Below are 23,474 nucleotides of genomic sequence, written 5' to 3' on the forward strand. Positions count from 1 at the left end.
GATACCCTTTGACTCTGAAAAACTCCACTCCAAACCCCTTGGTGTTGACCTTGAAAAAGCCCCTTATCGTCTGCCCCATTTCCCTCTAGGACAGGATTTGAGAAAAGGAGAGGAAAATGGGTGGGAGGGGTTAGGCAGTGGATAGAAACTTCACACCAGGAAGGCAGCATGACAGAGCAGAAAGATCAAGGACTTTGTCCTGAGGCTGACCCACGCTCAAATCAAGGCCACCTCCCAGATTTACTAAACCTCAGAGCGCCTCAGTGTTCTCATCTGTCAAATGGGTAATATTTACCTCTCAAAATTTGTTCTTCAGAATGAATGGGGAAATATGTGGAACCCCCACCCCCCCAACAACAAATGGCCCAAATAAAAGCTTGTTTGGCCTTCCCAATGCTAGGGGGAGGTCAGGGTTACTCCCTTAAATACCCTTGGTTTTGCAGGTCATTCTAAACTGAGATCAGATGATAAGAGACAGTTCTTCAGAGCAAGGGGCTGGCAGGCCTACCTGGAAACGGTAAAAGGTGCCATCATCCTTCATGGTGAGAACATGGTCTGAGATCGGAAAGATGTAGCCCTGGGCAGCTATAAGGCTTCCCAAGTGTATTGCTTCAACTGCTTGGACAGGACAGGAGAGAGAGAGAGAGAGAGAGGAGTATTAAGCAAGCTGTCAGAGTGCAGGGCTCCTTACCTGGAATGTAAGTCAGGAGCAACCGGAAGTCAACTATCCTCACCCTCAGATAACTGCATGATTGACTGATTGATAACTTTTGATATCAATGCACTGGTCTGGATGGGGTGGGTGTCATGGTTGGGAAAGGCCAACATGGGTCTGGGTCTCATCTGGATGCCAGCTCCGAGAGACTGACATTGCTTGACTTCCCCCAAGACCTCCAGAAGGAAGTAGCTTCATGGTGAAGAGCAGAGCTCCGGCACATAGACACCTGTCCTCAATCAAGTGGGATGTTTCAGGTAAGTGCTTAGCAGGGCCTAGAGCTCAGTAGGTGCGGGCAGCCCAGATTCATGCTGCTACTTTCATCATTTTTATCATCCCCAGCAGTGAGCATGCAGCCTCACTGCCCAGAGAGACTCTGGACTCTCGTGGCATTCCCCGATATGACAGTCCCACCAGAGAAGAGGAGAGCATTTCTGTTCTCTTATGGACACAGAGTAAAACCTCACTTTCTTAGAAAATTGGAGGAAGGGCACTGCAGTGGGGAGTGGCAAAGGAAGGCCGACCCAACAGAAATATGCCCATTTTTGCCACAATCAACCCATTGTTTTGTGACTTAGTGCCAGCCCTAAGTAGATCCACGTAGTTAAGAATTTATATTTATTCTGAGGAGAGCTAAGGAAAAAAATAACAAATCTAAATGGTTCTACCATGCATGATAATCTTCCACAAATATAAAAGCACTCTTACTGGTAAAAACTTAATTTTTGGATGTGGAAATTATTGCTATGCCTAAGGAGTCTAAGGAATTATTAATTTTGTAAGCTCTGAATTTTTTAAAGCAACTTGCTTTGTCTTTACTCACAAACTTCTCAAGAGGTTGGATATAATCCAAGTGTTTTGCTTATTTAGAATCATCTATCCTTTGGAAATAACTGGTGGAATCAGAACGAAGTTGTATCTTATTTGCTTAGTGATGCCCAGTGTGCTTTTTAAAGTCTACATGCTTCAAGAATCATGGGTCCAGCAAAAAGAAGAATTTTATCCCTGGCAGCTGCTCCTTCCCCAGGGAAGAGAGAACAACATCCAGTAAGAAGGTGACTTCCATGTCGCCAATGTAGGAGCAAGAACTCTCCATCCACTGTGGTTTTGCTTAGATATATGGCAGATGGGGAGTAAGACGGGAGGGAGGGGAAGATATTGGATGAACCTGGCTTCCCAGGGCCTTGATTTGCCTCATTTCCACTCTTCTATTCCCAGCTGGTGAATTATTAACTCCTCCTTATCCATTTCTCAGAAGCCCAAACAGTTCCCAATACCTTGACGTCCTCCCAAGGCCATTCGAGTATAAGAGACCTTCACAGATATGAGCCTTATTATTCATGACCTTTCAGGGAAGCTTCTCATAAGAGGGCGGGAGGCCTCCTGAAGCCTATTCCCCCGCCCCCAGCTGGCTCTGGGCTCTCGCAATACTGCTACTGATACTAAAATCATAATAAAGTATGTGTCAGAAATACAAGGGTTATTGTGGAAAGGGAAAAGAGACTGTTGCTGGAAGAGAAGCACCGTGAAGAAAGGTGGTCCTTGGGCTCAGCATTATAAATGCTAAATGCAAAGAAACATTGACTTTAAATACATGGAACTAAACCGGTAGAAATGTATTTCATCCAGTGGGCAGTGACAAAGCCAGGCTGCATGAGGGAAACATGGGTCATAGTCAATTTGAGTTCTTTCCTTAAAAGGATTTGAATTTAGTCTCCCCCTATGGATTGAGAGCTTGACTAGAATTAAGAATTTTCACTAGTCATGGGAGTGGCCATTAATCATGATGGTGAAAAAGGCTAGTGTCACTTCTATCAGTGACCTGCCTTTGTGGCGTTCGGATTTCTGGCAACTATATTTCATTGAACTCCATGTAAATTGTACTGTTTCATAACCAATAGTATATTAAGGGTATTAGATTAAAATAGAGGAATTCTGGAGGTGACACAGTGACTCTCAGAAAGGAATCACAGACATCTAGAAAGGGCATTAAAAAAAAATCTTTAGAAAGCTTAGCCATTGGAAACCATTTAATTTGGGACAGAGAGGTCTAATCCCCAAGAACACAAGAACACATTAATGGATATTTATAAATATGACCTTTGGGCATTGAAGATACTCAGTTAAAACAGGAAGTATATAATAAATTCTGAAAAGTATTAACTGACACATGAATAGTAAGTTTCACTTATCTGCAATTTTTATTTTTCTGAAACTCCTCATTTTCTAATTATGCTGTGAAAATAAATTTTGCTACTTATTTTCTGGTGGGAGGACAGATTTGAAAACTGTTTTATTGGCCAGAGTTTTGTTGTTGTTTTTCTGGTAAGATTTTCTTAACTGAAATGCACAATTAAGGTTGAAAAAAAAATCATTCTTTCACTTCTTGCGGAAGCAGAAAACAGAAGGAATCTCAGCAAATAATTAAACATCTTAATTGTGGATCAGGCAATCTAATTTTAAGAGCTGGTTCTAGAAGGCTGTTTCGTGATAGCTCTACAACTTATCTTTAATTGCTGTGGCTAACGAGAATTCATCTCATTTCACACGTTATTGTATTGGGCTCTTTGGCACTCTAAATAATTGCTCGTTTCCTCAAAGGGTGATTTAGATTTAAAGATAGATATTCAGTTGAGAAAAGAAATTAATTTTATTTGCAAATAGAGTGATTCCAACTTGGGATTCACATTTATAAACCCAGTTCTCGGGAAGCTAGCAAATCTGGTTGGAACTTGTTTATGGGATGTTTCTCAGTGCCCTGGAGGATAAAGTCAGGGTCAAGTACCTGGGTCCTCGATGGAAAGGTTCTTCATAAGCCACTGTACAATGTCAGTACCTGAAACGATAAAGAAATTTGAACTGAAGACATCATGGATGCTTGCCCTGTGGCGGAAGAAACATATTTATCTAAGGAAGTCCTAATTCCAACCAGCACACACCCAGACAGCTGGGTAATATTGACAATTTTCCATCCTAACTAAACACTTCTATCCATTAGGACACTTGCATAGTCATCGTCCTATTTGTTTCCAAAAAAAAAAAAAAAAAAAGAAAGAAAGAAAAATCCTTTTCCAATGACTCAGGATGATCTTGCATCCACGCTTCTAGGGAATATCTACAGGAGACTTCCTGCAAATACAGATATTGATGACTTCCCCGAGACAGGCTTGGTGACGTTTTACCACACCTGGCTCCCAGGACATTTCCTGAGGGAGGAGGCCTCTTCAGCTCCCTACCCTGACAAGGGCTGACCAACATAGCTGTCCTTACATGTTCCTAAAACAACAACAGCAACAACAACCAAAACTCTTTTTTTTTTTTTCTGGCATGGACCTATTTTAAAAGAAAATGCCCCTGTTTCTGGGGGAGAAACTTCTTTGTGTTCACCAAAACCTATTTGCCCTATTTTTTGGGTCACTAGATTACATTTCGAGACTCGTCTGCCATTGGGTATAGATTGAGTTCTTACAATGGAATATGGCTAGGAGTGATGTATACCACTTCTAGGCTTGGACCATAAAAACTCCCATATGACCCTACACAGCCTTCATTCCCTATCTGCTGGCTGAATGGAGAGAACCCCAAGAACCCAGGGGAGGGCAGAGCTGCAATGCGGAAGGAGCCTGGGATCCTGAACAACCATGAAAATTGATGCCCATTTTGGGCTCTGACTTGATTGAAAAATAAACTCTGTTGTGTTAAGCCCCAGAAGTTGGGATTTATCTGTTTTGATATTGAGTACTACCTTAACTAATATAAAATTACAAGAGTTGGAAAGGACTTTTAAAGCTTATCTAGATACTCCAACCCTAGCCAATACTGGAACCACATCTCTAATACCCTGGACAGGAAGTGCCATAATCTTACTGGGAAAAACCCTAGTACCTGGGAATCACAGATTCCCCCCCTAGGCAGCCTGGCCCAGTTAAATCATCTTTGATTTCTCTGAACAGAAATTTGACCCTTTCTGAATTCCTCTCTTTGGACTTAGTTTTGCCCTCTGATGACAGAAAAACAAATCCAGACCTTCTTGCTCTGGAGAAAGTCTGTCCGATATACTATCAACATTCTTCCTGAGTTTTCCCCCCTTGAGATGAAACATGCCTGGGTCCCTCAGCTATTTCCTCCCATGACATGACTTAGAGCTCCTCCCATTTTGGTCATAGGTCTCTGAATATGTTTCCTTTTGTTTGCCTCCCTTTGAAGATGTCACACCTGGAGCCACCGGGGGAGTAGAGGAGTTCAAATTTCTGGAAAGTTCTGAACTTCCAGTTAATTCACCTTTGTCTCTCAACCATTGCACTTGGAACTAGTGCAGATCTTCAAATGTGGCTTTGTCACCTCAGGATGGAATGTTTGATGGAAAGCAGCCTGAAAAGGGCAACCTTTCTAGATGTCTGAATCCTGTCATGTGTGGGTCTGAGGGTTGGTGTGAGAGACAAGGTCTCCCCATAGCTTTCCTGAGAGTCTAGCTGAAAACCTTTAGTGAGCATTGCCCTTTTCCCAGAAATAAAGTTTCCCAGACATTTGACTGGTTTCCAGAGGTGAGAGCAGCACAGGCCTGTTTCTCTCCAGCTCTCTGGAGGGGGAATGAACTTTGTGCAGTAGACAACCAGGGCCCCATCCTGTGTGACCAGCCTCCATTGACACAGCCCTGCAAGTTCCCCCCATTTCAACCTCCGAAGCAGAACCTGTAAGCTTTTCCCCATTCTTGCTCCCGGATGCCATCTATGAGCTAAACTTTGGATCAAAAATCCTCCTACTCATTCACATTCTTTGAGCAAAAGGAGAGTATGTCTGTGTGTGCTAGTGTGTGTGTGTGTGTGTGTGTGTCCATCTCCTCCGAATTATACAAGTTCAACATTTGTCCTAGGAAATGAAGAACAAAGCAGAAATCAAATAAGAACTGTAATCCCAAGTTGGGGGTGGGGGAGAGACTCTAACCTGTTTTTTCCTCAAAAGAAAAATAGTTCTTTTTAGTGGGTTGCCTGGAAACGGATAGGTTTCCAGCATCAGCAACAGCTCTCCCCCGGGCAGGCGGATTATCTTTCTGCTGAGCTTGCTGAACCATTATTTATCACCTGCCAAGATTGATTACTCACCCTGGGACGATGACAGCCCTTCCTTTCCCCTGTTAATTACTGTCATCATTAATATCCATGTCACTAATTAGTATTCATTCACATTGAAACTCCTTCTTTGCTATCATATCCGTTCCCCCTCCACCCCACCCGAGACTTCAGCACCGTTGTCTAGATTTCTACCCCCTTTTGGTTTTTTGCACTCCGTGTTTGGCCTAATTGCTCTCCCCAGTCCACCAGGCCCTGGTTTGCATTCACAGAGCTGAAGGATCACATTTAAGACCTCCTCCCCCTACCTCTTTTTTTTTGGTCAAGAAGGGAAAGTCATAAAAGCCTCTTGCCTTTTTACCTAGTGATGTGGGGACCACAGACCTGGATTTCTTGTCCCTGATGCGACCACGGCAGCACTCAGGGTCTTCGTCTGGGGACGGGTGTGAGTGTCCTCGAGCCCCAAGGAGGGCCGAGCCAGATGCCCTGGCCGTCCTGGGTCACTGCCCTCAGTCTGCAGCCGTCACCACCTCCCCGCGGTCCCTCACCCACCGTGGGCCTGCAGGGTGGATGTCAGCAAACACAACAACACCTCTCGTGGCGGACATTCTCATTCTCCTGGACGTGGGGTATTTCAGGATTAACCCAGGAGGGAACAGCCTCCAGCCTCGTGGCAGGAAGTAAATGTTGCATGTTCAGCCCCGGGAACAAGTAAGCGAGGGAAATCTGTCATAATATTATGTCCTTTGAAAGACCTACAATTATCACACTGCCAAATCAGGCGAGAATAATGCAACCAATGGCCAGCAGAAAGCATTTTTCTTCTTTTTTCTCTTTCCTTTCTTCCTTTTTTCCCCCTCTGGCTCCCAATCATTTCTTCCCTCCTATTTTAAAAAGAATTTGAAGCAGATTATTCTTCTGTTCTCTCTCAAATGAATTGTTGCCCTTTGTTACCACTTATCTGAGTCAAGCTGCCCTGCCTAGGACTTAAAATCAGTATAGAAACATTGGGGACATTATGGACATTGGGGAGGGTATGTGCTATGGTGAGCACTGTGAATTGTGCAAGACTGATGATTCACAGACCTGTACCCCTCCCATATCATATAATATGATACAGTATACGTTACTAAAAAAAGAAAAGAAAAGAAAAGAAAGAAACACTAGGGACAGATGCAGAATAGCTATCCTTTATCCCCAGAGGGTCTAAAAACACTTGGCTGAAAGTTTTCTTTTTGAGGCGAACATATCCACATATACTCCAGGGATATCCATGAACTATACCAGAGGGCGTCTGAAACTCCTCCCAAGCACGCGTGGTTCGTTATACATTTAAGGTACACTTTCTGTTTCCATATGTGTTGTATGTACGTATTCCCATTCTGTCTCTTACATGTAAGTGTGTCTCTGGGCAGGTTGTTCGGACACAACTCAGAAGTTCTCAAGTAGGGGACTGAATAATTAATTATGGCTCATCCGTGCAATATTTGTAAATATTTAAATATATATATATATATATATATATATAATATCTACTGTATTAAACGAAAAAGTAGATCAAGCACAGCGTGTATTGTAAAATGACATTTAAAAAATTTTAAGTGACATTTTTACAGTAGGAAACACATATTTACATTTGTATCGCATTAATTACGTATGTATAGATAGGTATGGACAGGTACTGGGAAGAAAAGTTCTGGAAGAATATTTGAACTGTTGAAGTGATCTTGGAGAGGTGGGAGGGTCAAATTATGGGAAGTTTCTATTCTTTCCATGCCCTTATTATTTGGAGCTCAAGAACATTAATATGTTGTTCTTGAGAACACATGCTGTATTTGAGAAAAACACTTTTCGCTCTTAAGAGCAGAGAGGGGTGCCCGGGCCTCTGAGACTGCTGTGGACAGGCTATGGGGAGCCAGGCTGCAGACACACAGTGGAGAGAGTGAGGGGAACCCTTGGCTGCTGGTCCTGGGCCCTGGGCATGTCCTGCTTCCCAGGGAAAGAGCAGAGAGGAATGAAGGCATGACTCCCAAAGCTGCCTTTTTCTTGAGGAGTAAAGAGTGGGAGACTCACTCCTAAGCCTCAAGTTGTCACTCTCTCTGGCCATTGGGTCAGCTCTGGAGCCTTGTGTAGACGTTAACGGGGCTGCTCACCGTAATCCTGGACTAAGGGTGACTATCTGCATCCCTCGATATAAACTGGATTTGAGTAAGCTGGTAAGATCTTCTCATACTTTAGGGAGTTCTCTTTCTGGTTTGGGGGAGACCCTTATTATCCTGTCCTCAGGTGTTTTAAGTAACCCCCCACCAAAGATTAAGGGATACCTGGAACTTCCAGGTACAAATAAGTTACAACCTAAGGGCCTCCTCCCCTGAAATACTTTCCCCATTCTCTCCAAAGTATTATATCAACCTGAGCCAAAATCTGATTACGTAAACTTGAGAAAAGACCAGTTGGAGGCCCCTGTAAATTTCAAGTCAAGTGCAACTTGGTAGCTTATAAATCAGAATTCTGGTAATTGAAGCAATGGAGAATTTACTTGTCAATCCTCACCATTGGGGAAAGACACCTTCACTTGAGTGAACTCTTTCTGGAGCCCAACAAAACTCAAGATTGTTCCTGCCATGAGTGACCTTCTGGTACTCCTCCGTCAAGGTTATGATCCAGGCCACCCTGGGCTTCTCACATATCTGCCAAGGTCTCTGCTGTACCTGTGGGTGAAGAGGGCAGCTTTGTGCCACTTATCGCATGGGTGCCCTGTGCAGGCCAGTACTCATGAAGGAGGGAGACATTCCCATGTGCCCACTGGGTACTAGGCCAGAGTCAGGCACCTGACGCCGAAATCGCATATCGTCTTGACAATAATTGTGGGAAATATAATAACTAGCATAGTCATTTCACAGATGATGCCCAGAGAGGCCTGAGGCCACATACCTGTAAGAGCCAAGTCTGGAATCCAGGAAAAACTCATACCAGATACCATGTCCACTACACATTATACCTCTCTTATTCTCAATAACTTTCCAAACAGTACTCAGAACAATAATTAGAAAAGGGATGCTCTGTACTCATTTTCTTTCCTGAAGCAGAGACATTCATTTAGTGGTAATAATAATTACTACTAATATTAGCTATTGAGCTAATGATTCATTAAGCACTTTCTGTATTCCAGCTTTGGAATGACCCTACTATAGTAATCCCATGATGTAAATACATTATTACCATCTCCACTTTGCAGGTGAAAGGAAGGACATGCTAAGGAGGGCAGTCTTTAGAGTTTTAGACCTTTACTTTTATGCCTTAGTTAAAACACACACACACACACGCACACACACACACACACACACACACAGGTGCCTGGGTGGCTCAGTCGGTTAAGTGTCCAACTCTTGATTTCAGCTCAGGTCATGATCTCAGGGTCCTGAAATCGAGCCCTGTGTCAGGTTTCATGCTCAGCAGGGAGTCTGCTTGAGATTCTCTCTTTCCCTCTCCTTCTGTCCCTCCCCCTTCAAATAAATAAATAAATACATAAATAAATAAGTAAATCTTTAAAACACACATACATACACACAATGCAACAGTTAGCCAGCAGGGAAAGCTGAACTTACTTAAGAGATGTTAAACTGTAGGACTCCGGGCATGGTGTATGGCTGGCACAAAGACAGGAGAGTCACAAGGCAGAACTCTGTGCCATGACAAGTCTAGTGGCATTTTGAAGAGTAGCGTTTGGTTAAGGTGCTTGAGTTTCTCCAAGGAAAAGCGTGACAAATTTCACAGACATGCTTGCTTACCAAGCATATGAAGCAATAAAGCATGGTATTTATAAAGTCAGACTTGAGTTCAATTCATGCTGTGTCGCTTACGGACTGTGTGACCGTGGGGTGGTCCCTGAACCACGCGCCACCCCAACCTGCATTTCTTCATGTGTTGATGGGGGGGAAATTCTGCCTCCTTAAAGGGCAAAGTGAGATCGTGAATTCAAGGAAGTGCTGTATGGGCCATGAAGGGTAAGCATTAGTACACATTGGCTAAGGACAGAGTCTGTGTCTTTGGGACCTTGTCTTGGAGCCAAGTGTCCACTCAAGTCATCCGCATGTCCCTGGGAAAGCAGCAGCCACTGGGAACTTCAGAGGGTGAAGGCAGAGCATGTGCCCTCACCCCATGGCAATTCAGTCCAAAATAATGAACTGAGCTCATTCTTGTTCTGGGTGCACTGGTCCCGGACACATCCCCCCATCGGCGTCCTCTGCCTTCTCTCCTCTTCTGCCACACGGACCGCCCTTCCATTCCCAGAATGCGCCATGACCCGCAGCAGGGCCTTTGCCTCAGTGGTTCCCTGGGCCGGTCACGCGCTCCCCTTTCTCCACCTCTGCCCTTAGCTGACTCCTGCCCTGACTTGCTCAGGAAGCCTTCACCGCTCTCCTCGCACCAGGCCAGGCTCTTAGGCTTTCACTCGCAGACAATGGGATTCCTTCTCCATCTGGAAGTAGACATCCGCGCTGTGATTACGTGATCCACATCTGCCGTCGCCTCTCCATGAGCTTTCTGGGGCTTCCGTAAGACCGTACCAGCAACCGAGCGGCTCAAGCAGCAGAAATGGGTTGGTTCACCGTTCTGGAGGGCAGACCCTGCAATCGGAGTGTTGACTGGGTCGGCTCCTCCGAGGGTGGCGAGGGAGAATCTGTTCTGTTCCAGGCCTTTCTCCTTGCTTCTCTGGGTTTGCTGGCAGTCCCGGTGTCGGCTGGCTGGCCCGCACATCACCCTGATCTCTGTCTTCCTCTTCACACGGGCCTCTCCCTGTGGTGTGCCTCGGGTCCAACTTTTCCTTTTAGGGGGGCATCAGTCGCAAGGGACCAGGGCCCACCCTCACTAGCTCCTGTTAACTCATTTCATCTGAAATAACCCTCTGGCCAAATGAGGTCACACTCTGAGATAATGGAGGTTAGGACTTTAACATGTGAACTTTTGGGACGACACAATTCAACTCCAGCCCTCGCTGAACTCTCACTCTGAGACAGCAGGACTCAGTCATACTGTCCTCTCTTCGGCGTGGAGCTGGGGTTTCCTATATGCTCACTGAGCAACAGTTATCTTCCAATAGACATCACATAACATGTGTTCATTACAAATCAATGCACATATTCATTACATTTTAAAAATTTCTCTCAATTTTCATGACCTCTGAAAACCTCCTCCCAAACCAGCACCAAGTGCGGATTGGTGTTTTGTGACCGCTGCTTTCGAGGACAGTTTCGGGGGTTTTCTGTTAAAAGTCACCTCTTTCCTCGTATAAAGAAAGCTTAACAAATGAACGCTTGAAAAAATATGAAGCAGCAAGCCCAAGCCTCCTTCTTTTCTTTGTGCAACCCTGGCTGTCACCTGAAGAGGACGGTGAGCACAGGAAAGGCGGTCTTCGACTCTCTCCTTTGGGGCTGTCAGCCACCGTCGCCCTCCCGCCTCTCCGCCTGTCCCTCTGCTCACTCCACCGGCTTCTAGACTACAGAGTTCAAACTGCCTTTGACTGGCTTTGATCCACTGTGTGATTCTCCCTTCTTCACAGGCTTCCGCAGAGTCTGACTTGGTTTTGAACAGGTTGGAGGAATGAAATCCAGACACGCCAAATATAATTTTGAACCCAGTGGGACCCATGCGTCACCACCGCATCCACTCCTAAACTGGGGCCTGGCGGGGCCGCTTCCCTGGGGTTTTCTTCCAGGCCCTGCAAACTGGCTTGCCGGCCTCCATGGGCATGTGGCCACTGCGCCCCTCAGCGACCCAGGGCCCACACCAAAGGAAGGAGGGCCGGCTGCCAGGGACCCCCTGGTGGGCCTCTCCCCAAGCCCAGCCTCCCGGGCTCAGATCCTGCGTTTCCCCATTCTCTGAAATTTAAAGCTTCCCTGTGCATTATGAAAAACAATAGGGGGCAGGAGACCAGGCGAGGTTATTACTAACTCATAAATCAACCAGGAGGCTCTGAGGGTTGCGGCGAGGTGTCTGAGACCGGCCCCCCGGTTTGTTATCTCACCCAAGCCCCCACGATTGATTCATAACCTCATAACCCTCCTGCGTCCCAATCCCAGGCCTTCTATCTAATTGTCAGCAGCCGAGTACATGATTTGCAAGAGGATGGGGTGGCGGCAGGCATGGGGGTGGAGGAGAGATTAGTTTTGTCAATCAAAAGCTTCTGGGGAGGTTGAGGGAGCACTCAGGATTTAGCTCTGCAATCAGCTTATTAAAAAGAAGGCTGAGCACCGTTATGCTGATTGGGCCTTCGTGCAGGGAGACGGAGGACACCCCTGGGGGCGTGGCCTCTGTTCCCACAGAGTGGTGGCCACGGAGGCCCGCCTTCGGCTCAATCCAAAGGCAGGAATGATGGGCCAGCAGACTGGGGGCTTCTGTGGAGAAGGGAGCTAATGCCAGGCCTCCAGCAGCACCCATCAGAGAGCATTACGAATGCTCTGAGGGCGGCTAAGCGATCCGGGGAGGTTCCGGGGAGGCCCCAAGAGGACTCTGTCGGGGGCGGGCATCAGGGCTACATTGCCTCCCAGTATTGTCTAATGGCCATCTCCTTTGTGCAAATTCTGGATCTGAAACGTGGTTCATGAGCACAGGCATGCATACTGAAGTTAATCTGTGGGGCTAAGGCTTTCTTGAAGGGAGCAGGAGGGAAGAGCCTTTATGATGCTCAGGTCTGCGGGCTGTGGTCCCTTCTCTGGAACGTGATCCATCCGTCTGCACTAGTACGCGGTTATACTCATCCAGTTCCGCTGCACGCTTTAATGCTTCAAGACTGCAAAGTGCGCCGGACATCTGCCACCAGCGTGGGATGGGCGAGGCTTGCCCAGCAGGACGTGTGAGCAAGCCAGGGTTCAAGCAGAGTCTGGCACACACAGGTTCGTGAGCAAAGATTTGATCGGTTTTGCACTGATTCCAGCTCCAGTCCCCGGGAGCCTGCCTCTGGGCTTTGTCAGAGAACAGCTCCAGCGTGATGCGGCGAATTTTTGCCATCAGACGGACCAGGGTTCAAGGCCTGGCTCCGCCCCTTGCTAGAGCATCCCCTTGGATGAGTTCCTCCGCCACACAGAGCCCCAGCTGACCTACCTGCGAAGTGGGGTCCATCACAGAAGCTCCCTCGCATTCTGTTATGATTGCTAGAAACAAGGTTAGAGATACCAGCTGAGTCCACTTTCCACCTACACACCGTGGGGACCCCTCCATCTGTCCAAACTGGAATCTGGAGCTGCTCTCCCAGGGAAAGGACCCCCCACCTGGAATCCAGCCTCTCTCTCCACTCCTGTCCAGGCCCATGCCACAGGCCCTCCAGGGAGCTTTACCACCATTCTGATGTGGCTCTTCCCAGCTTCTCTGTTTCCTCCTGTTCAGATGGATAAGCTCATCCTTTTTCTTTTTTTAAGAGTATTTATTTATTTATAAATAGACATATTGGCAACTTCATAAATGTCTGCATGGTCATCTGGATGCCGTGTCAGTGAGGTCCTGGAGGGGAGCAGGGAGCCCCCCGTAAACACCACAGTTGGGGGGCATGCAACGAGGGCACTGTAGACAAAGCTGTGGTCTGGTTAAGGGATAATGAAGCCATCTAGAGCTGGAGCATCAGCGAGAGAAGTTTCTAGCACTAGGTCCATCAGGATCAGATGCTGTGACCTCTCCTCTACACTGACGTCCTACTGGTGTCATTCGGGCCTGGATCCGCTACAAGTAGCCAGGGAGCGAGGGGACCTGTTAGTGCAGCCCACAGTGGGCTCTGAGCATGCAGAGCGGGGTGGGAATGGTGGAGAGGGCTCTGGAGGGACACGGGGAGAGGATCCAGCTCAGAAGGGGAGAAAAGAAAGCATTTATTATAAGGCCTATCCTTAAAGCGTGGTTCAGACGTGCTAATTCTGTAGCACGCTTTACTTCAGTGGAACACAGGGCTGGAGGATTTTGCTCTGATGTCCTGGTTCCCCTGAGACAGATACTCTACAGCTCTAAGTAGATGCAGGGCTCAAAGGGGCTGCACACATGCCAGCCCTAAGTCGTCGTCATAATACCCCTGAGCCTTCACCAGGTGCTTCCACTTTACAGCTGGGGAAACGGAGGCTCAGAGCCTAAAGGCTTCTTCGTTCATTCGGTTGAGCTCCTGCTATGCCCCCTGCCGTTCCTCATCTGGAGGTGTGACGGCCTCTCCAAGCTCACAACTTCATGGACAAGTCTGGCAATTAGGGAGCAAGACACACAAAGACAACAACAGCAGCCAGCCAGCGCAACAGTGAGAATGGGGTGACAGGAGAGAGGGAGACTGCGGGCTGCAGAGGCTGGGAGGTGAGCTGATGGCATTTACCCGCAGGCCTGAGCAGTAGGAAGGACGGGTTGTGTGATATTTGGAGGAAGAGCAGGGGATGCAAAGACCCCCAGTGGGACTGGGGATGCAGGCCAGGCTGGATGAGACTGAAGAGGGAGGGGCCAGAGCACCCAGGGAAGCGTCTGGAGGGCTCTGAGAAGGGGAGGGGTCTGGGGTGGGCTTTCATTCCTTTTATGGATTTATGTATTTATTTTAAGGTTTTTATCTGAGTGTAGTTGATACACAATGCGAGGTTAGTTTCAGGCGTACAACATAGTGATTCCAAAAGTCCATATGTGACACTGGGCTCATCACAAGTGTAGCCATTACTGCCACCATCCAATACCATCAACTGTATTCCTTATGTTGTGCCTTACGACCCTGTGTCCTCTTCCTTCCATAACTGTAAGCCTGTACCTCCCACAAACAGTATAGCGCTTCCTCAAAAAATTACAAATAGAAATACCCTATGATCCAATAATTCTACTGTTGGGTACTTACCCAACGAAAATGAAAACACTAATTTGGAAAGATACACACACCCCATATGTTTATCGCAGTGTTATTTACAACAGCCAAGACATGGGAGTGTCTGTCCATAAACGGATAAGGAAGATGTAGTATGTACACAAAATGGACTATTATGCCGCTGAAAAAAGGAATGAACATGGGGCATGTTTTTCAGAGATGGCTTTGGCTACTGGGAGAACAGATTGTAAAAGGATGGGAGCAGAAGATGGGAGACCATGCAGCTGTCATTTTCAGTGTGTTGGGGGAATCTGATGTTGGTTGGGGTCCATGGTGGTGGTGGATTGAGAGAAGCAAGTGGGGTCCAGGCTACCTTGGAGGCAGGGCTCCTGGTCCTCTCTAATGGATGCAACATGGAGTCTCAGAACAAGAGGAGTCAGGATTAACTCCCAGGTTTCTAGCTTAACTAATCGCATGCCTGGGGGAACTTCAACTAACTGAGCTACAGAAGCAGGTTGGAGAGGAAGCCTGGGCTCCTTTGTTGGCCACGCCTTGTCTGAGATTTATACATAGTAGTCATCGGAGTGGAGGTGTCAAGTTGGCCATTGGACAAATGAGTCTGGAGTTTTTGGGGGAGAGCAGGCTGGCGATGCTATTTGGGAGTGACTGGTGTGTAGGAATGAACGCAAGCAGGGGCGCTGGTTGAGGTCAGCCATGGAGAAAATGTAGATGAGAAGACAACTGCTTTGGAAGGAAGGTTTGGCTTATAAATGGCATGCTGGCAGGGGACACAAGGTTGTCCTTCCTCAATCTGAAATGCCTTCCATTATTCTGAATGCCTGGGCTTCTCTCTTCTGTGATTTCTCCCGTGATCATGGTAATCCAGCAGGAGAAATGAAGCATCCACACTGGATATTCTCTGCCAGACTCTACCAGAATCAGATGTTAGAGCTGTTAGAGCTCTTGCTCAGGTCTCCACTGGGGGGAAAAATCCATACTACCACCATTTATGGCCCCTGACAGCGCCGCCCAGTGACCAAGCCAAAGAGACAGTTAGGATTTTGGTGTTTTCTTCTGATTTATGACAAGTTAAAACATGTTTGCTGGTCTTTCTAACACTAAAAGATAGCCGACACCCTGAAAGCATCTTGTGTGACTCTGGAGCCGGCCTGTCACCCAGCACGGCTGTGTGAACGCTGGACACAGTCACGCAGCCTGGGAGGTGACTTCAAGCTCCAGGTCCCACCCGTGTTAGAAGACTTTGCGGTGGAAAGGTGTCAGGAGACAGGCATCTTTCTGATGTGCGAGCCTCATTTCATACCAATCAAGACAGAGAGAAGCTGACTTTTGTCTAGGAAAGATGTTGAAAATATTCTCAAATGAAGAAACCTTTGATAACTAAGAATAAGTATAAAACCCAACATGAGTTTATTCTTTCCGGCCTCATTGTCTCATCACCACTCCTGTCCCAAGTGCTAGATACTTCCAAAATGGAATAGGGTTATGGTGGTGAATAATTAAGGATATTGTTAGAATTAATAAAGAGAATACAATAGGATCCAAATGACAAATGGGGAGAGCTATGTGAAGAACCCCAAGTCAAGGAGAGCTGCTGTAAGTGATCACATAATTTACTTTATGATCCCTGGAAATAATAAAATAATAAAGTCAATTGCACTCATTTCTTGGTCTGTCTTCTCCGCTGGGTCCCTAAGGGGAGTGACCCCCATCTTCCAAGCTCTGCCTCCCTGACTCATTGCACAGAGCGCATCACGGATTTTCAATAAACATCTGATGAATATATAACAGAGTGTTGGCCAAAATCGATGATTTGCATTTTGGAGTAGCTAATAACTATGCCGTCTTTTTCTTCCAGATGCTGGTTTCGATAGGATTGGTTACTCCTTAGGGCCACTACTGAATCTCGATAGAAAGATAGGCCAGGTCTTTGGTATGGAAAGTTACCTTGCTGTTAGCCAATGCAGATTATTTGTGTGTACGTTAAAGGGTGGGGGACAGCCCAAGGTCTTATTTTAAGTTATTTAGGACTAGCCCATGCTTGCCCACCCTGATTCTCCTGGTGCTATTATAGTAAAATATGGTTGAAGCTCTGAAAGAATTGTTAAAGCCACGATTAATACTGAGGTTGCACAGCTCAGCCTACAGGCAAACTAAAGGCTGGTGTCTGATCAATATGTGATTAAAAACCCTGCCCATTTTTCTAAAGCTTTTTCTCAGTAATGGTCAGACCCATCCTGGTAGAGGGCAGTGGATCAAGAGAGCCAGACTTGGAATTTATTAAGTAGGGACTTGTGTATTGTTTTGAGGGATTGAAGTGAGGTTCAGCTGCGACATTCCACAAAAACAAACCAAACCAAAACAAACAAACAAAAACCAACAAAAAACCCAAACGAAATGACAGTGACTTAACCAAGACAGAACTATCTTTGGTAAAGGAAGTCTAGAGGTGGTGGTTCCATAGGTCCTCAGGAATCCATGCCTTGATGTTTCTCTTCCACCTCCTGGTGCTTGGCTTCTATCCCAAGGTCACTTGTTGGCTCAAAAAGTCCGCCAAAGCATCAGGCATCACCTCCCAGCTTCAGGGAGGAGGAAGAAGGAAAGGCACAAGAGCTAAATGCCTTTCCCAGTTGACATACTTTCCTTCAGGTACATTTTCCTGGAGTTCCTTACTCTATTTACACATCGTGGAACACAGAATAATGCTTCCCCAAAGATGCCCATGTTCTGATCCCTGGAACTGTGATGTCTACCCTACATGGCAAGAAGGATTTTGTAGATACGATTAAGGCATTGAAGATGGAGAGATTCCTGGACTATCCAGGTGGATCCAATGTAATGGCAAGGCTCTTTATAAGAGAGGTAAGGGGTGTCAGAGAGAAGAGATATGATGACAGAGCAGAAGAGTGTGTGTGGGTGAGAGAGAAAGATAGAGAGGGAGAGAAAGAGAGGGCATAAGAGTAAGTGAGGAGAGAGGTGAGGGAGGGAGGGAGAGGCAGAGAGAGAGAGAGGGAGCAATGGTAGCTAGCTGCTGACTTTGAGAATAGAGGAAGCTTATGGACAAAGGAATGCAGGCAGCCCCTGGAAGCTGGGAAAGACAAGGAAACACACTTTCCCTCAGAGCTTCCAGAAGGGATGCAATTTTTCCAATAGCTGGGTTTTAGCCTTCTAAGACCCATGTCAGACTCCTACCCTCCAGAACGGTAAGATAATACATCTGTATTGTATTAAGCCACTGAATTTGCAGTGATTTGTTACAGCTGCAATAGGAAACCATACATATCTTTGGCCAGAATTCGGCCACTGACCACATCTCCCTGCAAGGCAAGCCGGAAAATAGTCTTCTACAATGGACAACACTGTGCTCAGCCAAAAATGGTGCTTTCTTACTAAAGAGGGAAGGAGAAAGAGGTGCTGGGGTCAGTCACATCAGACTTCCAGGTGGGACTTTCATGCAAACAAACGGTCTCTATATTTAGGAGAGAAGAAAAGCATTTTTCTCGAAACAGATCTGTCAGCACTTTGAATCTACATTGAGGAAATATACCTAAGAAGGCAGCATAAAAACTTGAGAAGTATTGTGGCAACTGATTAAAAAAGGGGGTTTGAGTGGTTCTTTTGGCAGAATATTTTCTATTATGACTATTTATTTTTATTTTTTATTTTTTTACTTTTACTTTCCTTTTATTTTTTCAGTGTTCCAAGATTATTGTTTATGTACAACACCCAGTGCTCCATGCAATATGTGTCCTCCTTAATACCCACCCCCAGGCTCACCCATCCCTCCACCTCCCTCCCCTCCAAAACCCTCAGTTTGTTTCTCGGGGTCCACAGTTTCTCATGCTTTGTCTCCCCCTCCAATTTACCCCAATTCACTTTTCCTTTCCTTCTGCTAATGTCCTCCATGTTATTCCTTATGCTTCACAGGTAAGTTAAATCATATGATCATTGACTTTCTCTGCCTGACTTGTTTCACTCGGCATAATCTCCTCCAGTCCCATCCATGTTGATACAAAAGTTGGGTGTTCACCCTTTCTGATGACTGTGTAATATTTCATTGTATATATGGACCATATCTTTCTTATCCATTCACCTGTTGAAGGGCATCTTGGTTCTTTCCACACTTTGGCAATTGTGGCCATTGCTGCTATGAACATTGTGGTACAGATGGCCCTTCTTTTCACTATGTCTGTATCATTGGGGTAAATACCCAGTAGTGCAATGGCAGGGTCATAGGAAAGTTCTATTTTTAATTTTTTTAAGGAATCTCCACACTGTTTTCCAAAGTTGCTGCACCAACTTGCATTCCCACCAACAGTGCAAGAGGGTTCCCCTTTCTCCACATCCTTTCCAACACTCATTGTTTCTTGTCTTATTAATTTTGGCCATTCTAACTGGTGTAAGGTGGTGTCTTAGTGTGGTTTTGATTTGAATCTCCCTGATGGCTAGTGATGATTAACATTTTTTCATGTGTCTGATAGCCATTTGTATGTCTTCTTTGGAGAAGTGTCTGTTCATGTCTTCTGCCCATTTTTTGACATGATTATCTGTTTTGGGGGTGTTGAGTTTGAGGAGTTCTTTATAGATCTTGGATATCAGCCCTTTGTCTGTAGTGTCATTGGTGAATATCTTCTCGCATTCCTTGGGTTGCCTCTCTGTTCCATTGAGTGTTTTAGCTGAAATAATCCAATACACTGTGTCCTGCAGCCTTGTCTGCGCCCGGTTGGGAATTCTGGAGCTTACAACAGGACTTTGAATTTGAGAGAAATAGCTCACTCAGTTATCAGTAAGACTTTTGGTCTCCAAAATTTCTCTTTTTAAAGTCAGGCTGTGAGTAACTATAGCTCAAAATCTACTTTCTTTCTTGTCCCAGCTAGCTGCAAGGGCTGACACAGAAATTACAGGTAGATCATCCAAAAGTACATGAAAAATATAATTGGTACATCACAGATGCTCAGTAATTTCTTTTTTGAATAGATGAAGGAGTAAGTGAGAAGGTGAACAAACGTATTAAACTTAATGGATTTCAGGATGGTATCATCCTCTCCGTCAACGGGAGAATCTCTTATGTCTTAGGATTGCATTAACTGCTGTGTTCAAAGTCTACTGAGATGCTGTTCCTATGCTCAAGGGGTCACAATCCCAGGGCGATGATGGGCAAGTAAACAAATGATGGTTCTTCAACACATTGAGTGCAGTGACAGCTATATTTGCAGGACGCTAAGAACATGGAAAGAACATGTACAGCAGCCCTGGCTGCCAGGAGCACTTTCCTGGAAGAGGTGATGCTCGAGTTGAATCTTAAAGAATGAATTGGAATTAGCTAGTAGGGGGATGGCATCCCAGCACGAGAGAGCAACATGTGCAAAGCCACAGTATCAGCAAACATTGATAAAGTGCTCACCATATGTCAGGCCCTGTTCCAAACACTTCACACAAATTAACTCATTTACATGCACAGAAACCCAGTGAAGCAGGTACTGTCATTATCCCCATTTTACAGGTGGAGAAAGAGAGGCAGAGCAAGGTTAGGTACCTTGCCTGAGGTGACATGGTCTGTGAAGCTGGGATTTGAACCTAGGCATGTTGGCTCCAGGATCCAGGCTCAGAGTCGTTCATTTTCATGGCTCCAGGGAAGGGTGGAAGAGTAGTGGAGGGTGTGAGTAAGGAAGCAAGCAAAGCCGGAGCTCGGAAAGTGGTAGACACCATTAAGGATGAGTTCCTTCTAGATCCTACTACAGAAGCAGGGGTCCTTTAACTGGGGTGAGATCAATTTTTCTGTTCTGCCCAGGTGGAGAAGGGGGCAAAGGGGCAGGAGCAAGGACCAGGTGGGATCCTCAGGGATGTGTGTTAAAGCTATGCTATGAGGGAGGAATAGTGATTTCTGATATAGACTGAAGAATATAAGTAGATTTGGTTAAGACAATGATGCCAGGTCTCTCCCAGGACCTTTATTCTTGGATGTCTTATCTTCTCCATGAACTTTTCTCTTATGTGTTGCAGTCAGGAAGCCAGCTCACAGGGCCCATTGCTTGTGACATGTCTTTACCACCCCCCGCCGAAAGTGAAAGACGAAGGCAGAGGCTTCCCCTCTCTCTTTAAACGACACCTCTCACTCCCTCGGACCATATAGTTGCCAGAAGAGAACCTGCCATTGATGAACTAAGAAACCAAACTTGAGACAGGGACAATGGATAATGTCTACCAGGATTACTAAGGCCAAGTTCAAGAGCGAACCAGAGGCAGGCAGAACAGATAATCCCAAACCACAGATGGTCCACGGTCCACTCTGAGGATTCTGGCTGCTGAAAAACTCAGGCACCTTCTCTACGTAAAAGATCCTTATGTCCATGCTTTCCAACTAGACTGCAAGATCCCAACACATATGGACTTTCCCCTCTAATTCCTGTCTATAGTACCCTGGTAGCAATGTATCACATGAGTACTTAAAAATGTTGGCCACATGCATGATCCAACACTTGCATATACATCATTCAGACTGTCATAGAGCTTCTGAACCCTTGCCTCTGATCAGATGAAAGAGGACAACCAGCAGGGCAAGAATTAAGTGGAGCAGAACAAAGGAATGTGTCTCTTGATTAAATACTATTTTCTGGGACCTGCAGACCACAGACAGTAGGTGTTGTAGGGGTTTAAAGCCATGGTTCCAACCCTCAGAAGGCATAACCATGAGGAACCAGCATGTGAGAGACAAAATAAAGGACGTAGAAGACCACAAAGGAAGTTACTGTATATGACATGCCAAACTGTACACTGAACCCTGGTCAGGGGGGAAAAAGATTCTAGCCTTCAGAGTAATTTGAGAAAGTAGTGAGGGAGGTTTTGGAGGTGCCAGATGCAGGCTGGAGCTCTCGGAGGGGACCAGGTGGTTCAGAGAAGGTGGCAATTTTGCTGAGTAAGGTTGAGAGCATCTCAGCTGGAGACCTGGTTTTGGGAGGACAAGCCAAGATCTGTGCAGAAAACCCAAGTGAGAGTATGCCTTTCCCAACTTTCTGCCTTGCCTGCTTGCCCAAAAGGATTCTAGTTTGACCCCTCTGTTTCCCTGCCCAACCCCACCCCCTGCCTTGACCCTCAAAGGAGGGTTCTTGAAAACCACAACATTCCTGGGTTTTGGCCACTACGCAGGGGGAAGAAAGTGGGAGGGAGACACAAGGAGGCCAAATTCAGTAATACTGGAAAGCTTTCCTGTTTGGCTCTGTTTAGGGTGGAGGTGATGGAGAAGAGACAGCATGGAAAGGCTCCAGTGGGTGAGAGAAACAGAAAGGAGAAAAGAGAGGGCTCTTTGAAAGAGATGTTATCTGGGTCCATGGAGCCCCTTCATGAAGTTTGGGAATGACACATACTTTGCATTTCCTTTAGGTTACGTGGACAATTGCCTTTTAACACTGCCCTAATCTATTTTATTTCATATTATGTGTTGTGTTACCTGAATGTGACAGGCCCTCCCCAGGCTACCTCGGCCTGTGTTGCAGTGCAAGCCTGGAGGTCTGGAGCCCACTGTCCTACCTTCCCTAAAAACACGTATCCAAGTGCTGCATGATAGGTGATGTTTCCCCTCCAAGTCCCATCCCTCCCCATCCCCAATTTCTCTCTTTCAGGGCCAGCTTCAGCCTGTCATTCATTCATTATTTCTCTTTCTTTCTTTCTTTCTTTGACAGACAGAGATCACAAGTAGGCAGAGAGGCAGGCAGAGAGAGAGGAGGAAGCAGGTTCCCTGCTGAGCAGAGAGCCCGATGCGGTGCTTGATCCCAGGACCCTGGGATCATGACCTGAGCCGAAGGCAAGAGGCCTCAACCCACTGAGACACCCAGGTGCCCCTCAGCCTGTCATTCTAAGTCTTTCTAGAACTCTCCTTCACAGACTTCTCCAAATCCCCCCGCTGGCAAATGGCACCGCTCTCAAAAGCCAGACAGCAACCTCAGCAGAAGGCAGGAATTGGTTAATCCCTCACTGCCTGCCTTTTGTTTCTCAAGGACACATCTGGTGCCTTCCACATCTACTTACCCTGTCCCACTCAGTATCAAGTAAGAATCCCCACCTTCAACTAACCATGCAGGACGGTGTTTCTCAACGTGTGGTCCCAGCATGAGTCTCACCTGGGAGCTTGTTAAAAATGCACATTCTCGGGACCATGGCTGTCTTCTGGAATAATAATCTCCAGCTATTGGTGATTGAATAAGCCCTCATCAAGCTGACAACCCCTGATCTTGGAAAAACTTGGACAAGAGTGGACTCCTTTTTACCAATACCTTTACTATCTTATTTCTAAAGGGTTGAAAGTGGTAGATGTCATGCTCACTGGGTTTCTGCTTCTGAGTCAGAGATGAGGTCTTGCTGCAGCAAGAGGGGGGCCCTTCAACGGTCACGTGGTATTTAATGAGAGGATCCAGGACCCATCACAGGTGGGCAATGAGAGGTACCTGGCCAGCGAGGGAGGGAACACCTGCAGGCCTCAGTAAGAGATTGGTCCTGAGAGAGCCAAGAATGCTCAGGGGGCCTCCCCTTCACCATCCATTGCTTCCAATATGAGGGGAGGGCTGGGAGCTAACAAATCCTGCTAGGGTTCTCTCAGAAAGAGCACCATTTCAAGTGAGGCTGACTCTTCCAGAGAGAAATAAAACTTCCCATCTGTCTGTCTGTCCGTCCGTCCATCCATCCAACCACCCACCTATCCATCTACCTATCCATCCATCCATCCATCCATCCATCCATCCATCCATCCACCCTCCGACCCATCCATCCATCCACCCATCTACCTTTTTATCCAGATAACCCACAAATATGTATGTGATGACCTTAACTTGAGCTAGAAATGTTGGGAGCAGGTACTTCTCCTCCATCC

At 46.3% G+C, this 23,474-nt stretch overlaps 1 protein-coding gene across 1 annotated transcript in view; it reads right to left on the minus strand.

Annotated features, from left to right (window-relative positions):
- Positions 1–23,474, minus strand: part of LOC111148541 (regulator of G protein signaling 6) — a 541,239-nt gene that overhangs the window by 87,507 nt on the left and 430,258 nt on the right. Inside the window, exons 4-5 of the mRNA XM_022505182.1 lie at positions 3,501–3,551; positions 509–615 (exon numbers count right to left, since the gene is read on the minus strand). Coding sequence (XP_022360890.1) covers positions 509–615; positions 3,501–3,551 — 158 coding nt within the window. The remainder of the gene's footprint in view (positions 1–508; positions 616–3,500; positions 3,552–23,474) is intronic.

The sequence above is a fragment of the Enhydra lutris genome, unplaced genomic scaffold, assembly GCF_002288905.1.
Source record: "Enhydra lutris kenyoni isolate GAN:26980312 unplaced genomic scaffold, ASM228890v2 scaffoldscaffold20, whole genome shotgun sequence".
Taxonomy (NCBI): domain Eukaryota; kingdom Metazoa; phylum Chordata; class Mammalia; order Carnivora; family Mustelidae; genus Enhydra; species Enhydra lutris.